Here is an 11,678-nt window from a genome sequence, read left to right on the forward strand (position 1 = left end):
AAAACCGTGAGAGTGATTGGGATTTGGGCAAGAGGAGGCAATGGTAGATCGGCTTTAGCTAAGTTCGTTTATCAGAACATCTGTCAACACTTTGAAAGCCATTGTTTCTTGGAAAGTGTGAAAAGGATTTCTCAGGATCGCCAAATGTCGCATCTCCATGAAGAGTTTATGATAAGGATTCAAGGAGAATGCTTGAGTAAATTAAGGCTCAAGAATCAAAAGGTTCTGCTTGTTGCTGACAATGTCAATAAGCTTGAACATTTGGATGCTCTTGCAGAGGATTTTAACTGTTTTGGTCCAGGGAGCATAGTTATCATCACTACACAAGACAAGCAGCTGCTTATCTCTTCTGGCATAAAGCTTGTTTATGAAGTAGAGCTTCTGAGATTCCAGAAAGTTCGTGGACTCTTTAGACAATTAGCCTTCAAAGAGAGAGACGTTTCTGCTGCGTTTGAGTTGGCTTTGTATAGGGCAGCTAATGTTGCAATGGAATGGTTAGGTTGTCTACGTGGTAGATCTGGTTAGGGGAAAGTGTTAGAATCAGTTTATAAAGGAGGATCCCTTTTTCATATACATTTAAGTTAAAGAAAGACTAAACTTAGTATGATGTGATTGTGGCTTAGAAATAGGAATGCTTTAACTATTTTTGGAGTGGGTTGCTGGTGTATAGAAGACTATTATTCTTTGATTGGATTAAATAATATACAAATTCTTTTTTTCAAGTTTGGGTTTTTATGTTTCCTCATGCCCAAATTTTTTGTAGTGGAGATCTAAAATTGCTAACTTTCATTTCTTGATTTTGCTTTTCCAAGGAAAAAGAATAAAGTATAATATTTCAAAGTTCGAACCTAAAATGACTAACATGGGAAAAGAGAGAAAGGGAAGCTTTTGAAGAGAGAGATCCCAAAAGCGTGAAAGCTCTGATCTTCTTTTTCTCACACTGTCACTTTGAGAATTTTGTGTCTGAGAAAGACAAAGAATGGGTACTTTTGTCTGCAATTTCCTTTTTATCTTTTTTTATTGATTCCTGATTGATGGTTGGTTCTTTCATGTTTTGCTAGCAACGTAGATCCATGTGATTTGAAATATATGAGTCCCTTTTTCCTCTGCTTTCTTAAGAAAGAATGTCGTTGTTATTGGTTTCAGAAAGTAATGCCTCTGCATGCATAAGAATACTAAAGACCGAGTCGTTTCTCTCGTTTCATTGCAAAATTGTTTGATTCGGTTGTTGACTAAATGTCTTAATTAGGAGGACATTGATTGTTTTTATTGGATGCAGATAAGAGCGAGGGATGTGGTTCTGTACAGCTTATCGACGGAGATGGTACATACAATGTCTCTGGCATAGATCATTTCATTAAAGAGGTGAAACTTGGAGACTGTGGCCTCTCTTATGCTGTTGTCTCCATTATGGGTCCTCAAAGCAGCGGTATGCATTCTTTTAGAAAAGAGGGACTTTTGTAATACTCACAATTTAGTAATGCATTCTTTTGTGATTTGGCAGGGAAGAGTACATTATTGAATCATTTGTTTGGAACAAACTTTTTGGAGATGGATGCATTTAAGGGAAGGTATGATTTCATCTGGTAATGTTTGCTTTTGACTTCCCGTGTAAAAGATTTTCGCCTGATTAAGAAACTCGTCTATAGGTCTCAGACTACAAAAGGTATCTGGCTTGCAAGATGTGCCGGTATAGAGCCTTGCACCCTTGTAATGGATTTGGAGGGCACTGATGGAAGAGAGAGAGGAGAGGTAATTTTTCTCTCATTGTGTTGGTTAGTGTGCGGCAGTGAATGGCTTTCTTATACAAAAATATTCTATAATTGGTGTTCTCTTCTGGCCAAGCAGGATGATACGGCATTCGAGAAACAGAGTGCTCTTTTCGCTCTTGCTGTCTCGGATATCGTCTTGATCAACATGTAAGTTTGTAGTGGAAACATCAGAATGTGCGCTTTTGGCTTTGTTGAAAGGAAACTGTTTCGTTACAAATGATCAATGCTTGTACTTTTAGGTGGTGTCACGATATTGGCCGTGAACAAGCTGCGAACAAACCACTCTTGAAAACTGTCTTTCAGGTATATTTTTTGATGCTCAGCCGTGAACAAACTGCGAACAAAGCTTTTTTATATGTATCAAAAATTAGTTTCTTACTCTCGGGTTTGAATCTTTGGAGTTGTGTTTGACAGGTTATGATGCGATTATTTNAGAGGAGAGGTAATTTTTCTCTCATTGTGTTGGTTAGTGTGCGGCAGTGAATGGCTTTCTTATACAAAAATATTCTATAATTGGTGTTCTCTTCTGGCCAAGCAGGATGATACGGCATTCGAGAAACAGAGTGCTCTTTTCGCTCTTGCTGTCTCGGATATCGTCTTGATCAACATGTAAGTTTGTAGTGGAAACATCAGAATGTGCGCTTTTGGCTTTGTTGAAAGGAAACTGTTTCGTTACAAATGATCAATGCTTGTACTTTTAGGTGGTGTCACGATATTGGCCGTGAACAAGCTGCGAACAAACCACTCTTGAAAACTGTCTTTCAGGTATATTTTTTGATGCTCAGCCGTGAACAAACTGCGAACAAAGCTTTTTTATATGTATCAAAAATTAGTTTCTTACTCTCGGGTTTGAATCTTTGGAGTTGTGTTTGACAGGTTATGATGCGATTATTTAGTCCACGTAAAACAACAATGCTGTTTGTAATACGAGATAAAACCCGGGTAGACTCTCTTCTCTTTTCTTTATCATCCTTCTTACATTCCAAATATGTACTGCTAACTGGTACATTGTTTTGTTGATATGATTGTGGCTGCAGACGCCGTTAGAGAATTTAGAGCCTGTCTTAAGAGAAGATATTCAGAAGGTAAAAGAGAAGTGATTTTCATCTAATTCCAAATTGATATTCAAAGGAAGGCAGATTATCACCGGTGTTTTGTTCTTCTTTGTGGCAGATATGGGATTCTGTTCCAAAGCCTGAAGCACACAAGGACACTCCTCTAAGTGACTTCTTCAATGTATGTTATGCTAGAGCTAGAATTATTAGCAAGAATGGTTGCCAACTTTCATAAATGTCATGCTGTTTCTCTCTTTGATGTGCTAGGTTGAAGTTGTTGCTCTTTCCAGTTATGAGGAAAAGGAAGAACAGTTTAAAGAGCAGGTGTGTATGTGAGAGGCCAAGCGTATTACAGATGGCTGAGACTTATGTTGTCTGTTTCAAGTTGAATCTATCTGTAGTCAGATATAATCTTTTTTTTTTTTTGGAACTTAGATTGCTAGTTTGCGACAACGATTCATGCATTCTATTGCGCCGGGTGGTCTTGCTGGAGACAGAAGAGGAGTAATTCCAGCCTCAGGCTTTGCATTTAGTGCTGATCAAATCTGGAGAGTCATCAAAGAGAATAAGGATCTTGACCTTCCAGCCCACAAGGTAGCTGATAGTGCTACCTTTTATCATTCCTTAAACTCCCTCTAAGCTCATTCTGTTTGCAGGTCATGGTGGCGACTGTGCGGTGCGAAGAAATTGCAAATGAGAAGTTTGCGCATTTCATTTCAAACGACGTAATGCTTCTGAAAAATCTTAGACTTTCACTCTTTATTATTTGAAATGTCTGTGTAAGTCCCATAATCACTAAGTAACCTTTTTACTTCATCTACAGGACTGGCGCCAACTGGATAAGGAGGTGCAAGCTGGTCCAGTTTCTAATTTTGGGAAGAGGCTTACTACCATTCTCGGCTCTTGCTTGTCAGAGTAAGCACATTGATTTAATAAAGCTTCACAAACAAACACACACACTGGTTGAATCAATATGAATGTCAAGATCAGTAACTTCATATAAGATTTACTGTTGTTTCCGAAATCTTCCTTGTGGGTTTGATCTTCACAGTCCTCTATTATTAATAGATATGATGGGGAGGCTACATTCTTCGATGAAGGTGTCAGATCTTCGAAGAGACATCAGCTTGAAGAAAAGCTTCTCCAAGTAATAAATACAATCTAAGATCTCTTGAGCATGGTGCTAAAACTACATGCAGTTGTCTCAATTAAGATAAATGAATGCTGATAGAATTTAACTTGTTTCTATCACCGGAGATCGATTCTATGCTTTCCTAACTTTTATATCACTTTACAGCTAGTTAATCCAGCGTTTCAAGATGTCTTGGGACATATAAGATGGGGAATGCTTGAAAAGTTTAAGGCTTCTTTTGATAAGGCTTTAGGCATTGGTGAAAAGTTCTCTTCAGCTTCCCAAGATTGGCTCAAGGCTTGCATGGCCCAATTCGATGAAGAGTGTGCAGGTGCCATCATTGAACAAGCCAATTGGGACACAGCGAAAGTACGGGACAAGCTAGTCCGTGACATCGAGGCTCACATTTCCGCTGTGCGGGCTTCCAAGTTATCTGAACTTACCAGTCTATATGAGGTAACAGAAAAAATAAAGCAAGCTTAGGAAATTGAGCTTTGTTACTGATTAGCCTCTAATTTGCAGTCAAAAGTTCATGAAGCATTATCAGAACCGGTTGAAGCTCTGTTGGAAGGAGCCAACAATGAAACGTGGACAACAGTAAAGAAGCTTTATCAGCGTGAAACTGAATCTGCAGTTTCTGGACTTAGTAGTGCATTAGCTGGTTTTGACATGGAAGAAGAAACGAGAGATAAAATGGTGAAGAGCCTTCAGGATTATTCAAGAGGTGTCATTGAATCTAAGGCAAAAGAAGAAGCTGGAAGGGTTTTGATGCGTATGAAGGAAAGGTATAGCAAGCCTCCTTTATGTGCTCAGGTGATCATTTAAAACCAGTTTCAAACAACAAATTAATTTTGAATCTGTTTTTGTATTTTTTCTTCAGGTTTGCTACAATCTTCAGCCAAGATTCTGATTCAATGCCACGTGTTTGGACCGGAAATGAGGATCTTCGAGCCATTACTAAATCAGCTCGATCAGCTGTATGATTTGTTATTCCTCTTTACATTTTGTTTTCTAGGCTTGAGAAAGTCTAAACACCTTCTTATGGGTTTCTCGTTTTCAGTCCTTGAAGTTACTCTCAGTAATGGCTGTAATTCGGTTGGGGGATGAACCCGATACCATCGCAAAGACCCTAACCGTGGCTCTGTTGGATTCAACAAATAATGACGCTTCTAAAAAAAGCATCACAACATCTGATCCACTGGCTTCAAGCACTTGGGATGAGGTGTGTAAACTCTGCTTCGATGTGTTTCGACTTGGTTATTGATCTTTAACAGATATGTTCCCATGAGTTTTATAGGTTCCATCATCAAGAACTTTGATCACACCGGTGCAATGTAAATCTATATGGAGACAGTTCAAGACAGAAACAGAGTATACAGTAACTCAAGCCATATCTGCACAGGCATGATTACTTCACTCATAGTTTAGCTCTCGCTCTGCTTTATGAATACTTATATAAAGTGTTTATACTACTAATTCAGGAGGCGAACAGGCGTGGAAATAACTGGTTACCTCCTCCATGGGCAATTCTTGCATTGATCGTCCTTGGATTCAACGAATTTATGACTCTTTTAAGGTCCATCAAAAGCCAGAAATGATTGCTTCATACATATCCTATGATGATATGTAACATTCTGAAATCTCTTTTCCTTTTTGATGTAACAGAAACCCTCTCTATCTCGGTGTCATCTTTGTCGCCTTCCTTCTGCTTAAAGCACTGTGGACGCAATTGGATATCCCTGGCGAATTCCGCGATGGTGCAGTAAGTGTTTTGTCAACCTTCATATCCCATTAAAGTAGAAGTAACTTTTCAAGAATCATGAACGTGAGAAAAAGTTCAAGATTCAAGAATTCTAGATAACAAATACTAATATGAAAATACGACATATGGTTTCTTCAGCTTCCAGGGCTCATATCAATATCAGCAAAGTTTGTTCCCACGGTTATGAATCTTATCAAGAACCTTGCCGCGCAAGGAGAAGCCCCTCCTGCAGCTGCTAATCCAGAAAACCGTCGTTCGAGCAACAACACCTCTTCATCAGGAAATCCACCAGATCACAAAAGCTCTTCAAAAGAGGAGTAAATACTCTCCAAAAAGGTTTGATTCCCGGTACTTGGCATTTTTTTTTCCCTCATCCCCTGACTCCATGAGTCCAGAACGCTGCGTTTAGGGACCTTTTGCTCTGTCTTAGACTTCTCTTTGCACCCAAGTGACTTAACAGTGTAGAAGCTCGTGGTATGATTTTGAATCGGTTATGAATATTTTTCTCTTGCATAAACAACCAAAAAGAAAAAGTTGTCGAACTCAATAAATATATGTGTACCTTCTTCATACAATAACTCGTTTCATGGAAGTGGTATAGCATGGGATAAGATGCCAATCCCATGAAAAGTGAGCAAAATATTAATATTTACATTAACTGCTGAGTGGGTAAGTTTAATAACCATCTTCTTAAAATATTGTATATGTTCAGAATCCAACTCATGGATTGGTGTGTGTATTTATTATCATCATTTCTATACATATCCACCCCCAATAACTCTCTCAATTATACACCTCAACAAATCTCTAGACGTTTAAAAAAAAAAAAACAATCTACTTTGTAAAAACTGTCTAAAGCCATTGGGGTTATTATAATGGGGTATTGACTATATTAACCTTTTTCCTAATTAAGTATTTTTGCATATTATATGAGAGATTAATGTTTCCCTCATAAGAAGCATTCGTTAACTAATTCAACATCATGATCATGTTTTATGTGGCTTATTAAATGAAACAAATTTTTGTTAGTTGTGAAACTGATATGTGAAGTCAGAGAAAATCTCATGTGATCTTATATGACCAGACCATCGTACGAAATGATGTGACTTTTTTTTTCATTTAGTACTAAACTTGCAATCCTGATGAACTACATCCAATGTGTCTTGTTAAGAGCATATCCGATTCGACACCAAAACACCAAATTTAGTGTAATTTTTTATACTAAAAAGTTTTCCAGTGGGACATAAAAATGACATCAGTTTGATGTTGTTAATAGTATATTACACTAAATTTGGTGTGACATTTTTGACAACACTAAACACAATTTACTTTTTGTTAGTAAAATTATAAGCAAAATCATTAATTTAGCCACAAATAAATAATTAAATCATTATTTTTGTTGTGTATGTTAATTTAATTGATATGAAAATATCTGATGAGTTATTAACTTTTATAAGATATTTAAATTAATGCACAAATTGTTATAAAAATACATAATAGATGGAAACATAAAATTGTACCACTTTTTAAAAATGATACTATATCAACTAATAACCTAATTATAAAAACAATAAATATTTATCAAAATTACTAATGGTAAAAGAATATTGTTATTAGTGTGATATTTGGTGTTATTGGTTGAAGTCTTGAAGAATAGACAAAATGTGGTGTTAAAACTATAATCGATCACATTTATGCTGCTGCTCAACCAAATAAAATGGATGATGTTGTCTTAGTTAGGTGAAGATCAATTCTAAATTTCTAATTAGTTGCCAAAAAACATGGGCCGTGAAGATTCTTGTTAGTAACCAACAGTCATAATTACAAGTTTGTTATAAACTACTACTATAAGATAATTAATTAATACGCTAATAACTAAAATGACTTGCCAGAAACATGGCTCTGTGTATATTGTTAGTTTTTGATTTTGGTTAGGTGAAGATGATTAATTGATAAAGTTTGAATCCATGAAGTCTTTGATCCAACGGCTACCATACTTCCTACTTCAACCGTTTTCATATCGCCATTAATGACACAGATCGACAAGCTGTACAACTATCACTTTTTACTATCTCTAATTTGTTTTTATATGATACTATACCTGTATGTATACTATATTTACTAATCAAACTGTTTTTACAGCTGGTCCCAAATATCAAAACAGAGTCGTGGGACACGAGTTTAGATGTACTAAGAAGAAGCCTTTTAATTAAATTCGTGTTTATCTCCTAGGTAATCTCATAGCAACCCTTTTTCTATAAGTCTTTTTCTCTGATAAATACTACGAAAATGTAATTTGATTGTGATTTGTACTTTGTAATGAAGTACTTATCATTAATTTCAATCGCAACTTCCAACAAACAGTTCTGTAACTATAAGTCTAATTTGATTGTGTTAACAATGAGTAAATCAAGTTACTACTATCTACTAGTAAAAACAATTTTTGTTCGGTAACTATTTCTATGAGGAAATGAGGGAACAATTAATTGCGTAAGATGATCACACGTCTTTTTCATTAACTATTTTCGACAAAAATGGGACACACCCAAAATCAAAAATTTAACGTTCTAGTGTAGACCACCACCATCTATTTATTACCAACTTATTTATTTTACTGCATAATGTTTTACTGAGTGTTGTTGTCTAACCAAAAACCTCGATGTATACCATGTGTAATAATACGTACATTCGTAGAAATGGGTACATATATGTATCATATGTAACAACATATAGAGACACATGTGGTTGTAATTAATATAGTTGCTCTGTTGGATCGTTAGTGTTATTTATAGGAGAAGGAAACCCACAAAACAAGACCATTCATGAAAAGCCACATAAGAAGTTGATGCAGAAGCAATAATAATTAAAAAATAAAAGAAAAAGCTCTTCAAGTTTTGGTTTCTGCAGTCTCCAATGGCTCTCAAGCTCTTTCTCTTTGCTCTTCTTCTCTGTCTCCCGACTTCTCTCTCCTCCACTGCTTCTAAAGGTCACCACTCCTCACTTCTCTTCCTCTCTTGAGTCTTGCCTAAACATGATGCTCATCACAGAGTTGTAACTTAATTTTCTCTCTCTTAGTCGTAGATGATTCTGCGTAGTTCTTGCGCTCATTTTATGTTCGAACTTTTTCGTATTAAGCATTTAAGCTTCTCCTTCTGTTTCTTGATATGTAATTAAAAAAGAACTCTGTTTCTTGATACATCATGACCGAATTTGGAGTGATCAGGAAAGTAACAGTACAGTCTTTTTTACGCGCAACTGTTGTGTTGTTTCTTGGGTTATGTTCTGCTAACACACATTTAATGGTGTATTTACTTCTACTACCAACTACTTCATCATTATTTTAAATAAACTGACAGAAAGAAAAAAATAATAACATTATTTTGTAGGTAAAGAGAAGTTTAATCCATACAGATACACATTCATCGATAAAGCAAGCACATTCTCATCGTCTTCTTCATCATCCTTCTCATCCAACGGTCAAGATTCGTCCTACGACTACATAGTCATCGGCGGCGGAACCGCAGGCTGTCCTCTTGCCGCAACGCTGTCGCAGAATTTTAGCGTTCTTGTTTTGGAGAGAGGTGGCGTTCCGTTTACAAACGCGAACGTTTCTTTCCTCAGGAACNCCCACAAAACAAGACCATTCATGAAAAGCCACATAAGAAGTTGATGCAGAAGCAATAATAATTAAAAAATAAAAGAAAAAGCTCTTCAAGTTTTGGTTTCTGCAGTCTCCAATGGCTCTCAAGCTCTTTCTCTTTGCTCTTCTTCTCTGTCTCCCGACTTCTCTCTCCTCCACTGCTTCTAAAGGTCACCACTCCTCACTTCTCTTCCTCTCTTGAGTCTTGCCTAAACATGATGCTCATCACAGAGTTGTAACTTAATTTTCTCTCTCTTAGTCGTAGATGATTCTGCGTAGTTCTTGCGCTCATTTTATGTTCGAACTTTTTCGTATTAAGCATTTAAGCTTCTCCTTCTGTTTCTTGATATGTAATTAAAAAAGAACTCTGTTTCTTGATACATCATGACCGAATTTGGAGTGATCAGGAAAGTAACAGTACAGTCTTTTTTACGCGCAACTGTTGTGTTGTTTCTTGGGTTATGTTCTGCTAACACACATTTAATGGTGTATTTACTTCTACTACCAACTACTTCATCATTATTTTAAATAAACTGACAGAAAGAAAAAAATAATAACATTATTTTGTAGGTAAAGAGAAGTTTAATCCATACAGATACACATTCATCGATAAAGCAAGCACATTCTCATCGTCTTCTTCATCATCCTTCTCATCCAACGGTCAAGATTCGTCCTACGACTACATAGTCATCGGCGGCGGAACCGCAGGCTGTCCTCTTGCCGCAACGCTGTCGCAGAATTTTAGCGTTCTTGTTTTGGAGAGAGGTGGCGTTCCGTTTACAAACGCGAACGTTTCTTTCCTCAGGAACTTCCACATCGGACTTGCTGACACGTCAGCTACCTCCGCGTCACAGGCGTTTGTTTCCACTGACGGCGTTTACAACGCTCGCGCTAGAGTTCTCGGCGGCGGTTCATGTATTAACGCCGGTTTTTACTCCAGAGCCGATGATGCGTAAGTCTAAAATAATAAATATACGAGAATAAATCAATAAAATCAGTATTGGTGTAGTCGATGCCTCGTGTCCTTATGATAGATATTATATGTCATTTATGAAAACGCACCGATCGAGAATGTTATGTTTTCTTATTAATAACGGGGCCATTGATAGGACCTTGTCTTTCAATATATTTCACACATATCAAACTAACATTATTTGTAACTTATAAATTCTTCCTTTTGAGTTAAATCTGCAATTTTCATATTTAATTGTTTTACCTTTTTTTAGGTTTTTTAATCTAATGAAGGCTTATTGTCACATTCAGGTTTGTGAAGCGAGCAGGATGGGATCCGAAGCTAGTGAAGGAGTCGTATCCGTGGGTGGAGAGAGAGATCGTTCATCAGCCCAAGTTAACGTTATGGCAGAAAGCTCTAAGAGACAGTCTTTTAGAGGTTGGAGTCAGACCTTTCAATGGCTTCACTTACGATCACGTCTCCGGAACCAAAATCGGTGGTACCATTTTCGACAGATTTGGCCGACGTCATACCTCTGCGGAGCTTCTCGCTTACGCTAACCCTCAGAAACTTAGAGTCTTGATCTATGCTACTGTGCAAAAAATCGTCTTTGACACTTCAGGTACTGATAAATTTTTGTGTCTACCAAATCATTAGAAGGTTGAAAAGGTTTTTTAAACTTTGTTTGGTTTTTGGGTGTAGGAACAAGGCCTAGAGTAACAGGAGTGATATTCAAAGACGAAAATGGTAATCAACACCAGGCTCTTCTTTCGAATAGAAAGGGAAGTGAAGTGATCTTATCTAGTGGAGCCATGGGGTCACCACAGATGCTCATGTTAAGTGGGATTGGTCCTAAGAAGGAGCTTCAAAGGCTTAAGATTCCTGTGGTTCTAGAGAATGAGCATGTAGGGAAAGGAATGGCTGATAATCCCATGAACACGATCTTGGTGCCTTCAAAGGCGCCTATAGAGCAGTCTCTTATTCAGACTGTTGGAATTACAAAGTTGGGTGTATATATTGAAGCTAGCACTGGCTTTGGGCAATCCTCTCAGAGTATTCATACTCACTATGGGATTATGTCGGGCAAGGTAACCATAGACTAATTAATTTTGATCTTAATGTCTTTTTAGGAAAATGTGGTTTGATGTAATGGTGCTTTGATTTTTTCATGCAGAATGAATTGTTTTCTACCATTCCTACAAAGCAGAGAAGACCAGAAGCAACGCAAGCTTACACTAGAAGAAACAAGTACCAACTTCAAGAATCGTTCAATGGAAGTTTCATCTTGGAGAAACTAGCTTACCCACTCTCTAGAGGGCATTTGAGCTTGGTCAACACGAATGTAGATGACAACCCTTCAGTCAC

General features: G+C 37.2%; 3 protein-coding genes across 5 annotated transcripts in view; all 3 read left to right on the plus strand.

The window, feature by feature from the left end:
* LOC104701983 (TMV resistance protein N-like) overlaps positions 1-550 on the plus strand; it is a 2,336-nt gene extending 1,786 nt beyond the window's left edge. Inside the window, exon 3 of one of the 3 annotated variants that reach the window (XM_019227779.1) lies at positions 387-550. In XM_019227779.1, the coding sequence (XP_019083324.1) occupies positions 387-525 (139 nt within the window). In that variant the 3' untranslated portion in view covers positions 526-550. Of the gene's footprint in view, positions 1-43 lie in introns of all 3 variants that reach the window. The other 2 variants (XM_010417769.2, XM_010417767.2) reach the window with 2 other exon arrangements.
* Positions 841-6,228, plus strand: LOC104701982 (protein ROOT HAIR DEFECTIVE 3 homolog 1-like). Its single transcript, XM_010417766.2, has 22 exons — positions 841-983; positions 1,280-1,429; positions 1,505-1,571; positions 1,650-1,752; positions 1,849-1,919; positions 2,012-2,075; positions 2,649-2,714; positions 2,810-2,857; positions 2,946-3,008; positions 3,095-3,151; positions 3,263-3,421; positions 3,484-3,552; positions 3,651-3,742; positions 3,896-3,974; positions 4,125-4,415; positions 4,482-4,744; positions 4,840-4,936; positions 5,020-5,181; positions 5,257-5,361; positions 5,441-5,535; positions 5,625-5,721; positions 5,860-6,228. The coding sequence occupies exons 1-22, from the start codon at positions 980-982 to the stop codon at positions 6,040-6,042; spliced, it is 2,385 nt and encodes a 794-aa protein (XP_010416068.1). The 5' UTR covers positions 841-979; the 3' UTR covers positions 6,043-6,228.
* LOC104704848 (protein HOTHEAD-like) overlaps positions 9,356-11,678 on the plus strand; it is a 3,929-nt gene continuing 1,606 nt past the window's right edge. Inside the window, exons 1-5 of the mRNA XM_010420871.2 lie at positions 9,356-9,531; positions 9,932-10,313; positions 10,625-10,935; positions 11,016-11,401; positions 11,488-11,673. Of these exons, the coding sequence (XP_010419173.1) occupies positions 9,459-9,531; positions 9,932-10,313; positions 10,625-10,935; positions 11,016-11,401; positions 11,488-11,673 (1,338 nt within the window). The 5' untranslated portion in view covers positions 9,356-9,458. The remainder of the gene's footprint in view (positions 9,532-9,931; positions 10,314-10,624; positions 10,936-11,015; positions 11,402-11,487; positions 11,674-11,678) is intronic.

Source organism: Camelina sativa, chromosome 7, assembly GCF_000633955.1.
Source record: "Camelina sativa cultivar DH55 chromosome 7, Cs, whole genome shotgun sequence".
Classification (NCBI taxonomy): Eukaryota; Viridiplantae; Streptophyta; class Magnoliopsida; order Brassicales; family Brassicaceae; genus Camelina; species Camelina sativa.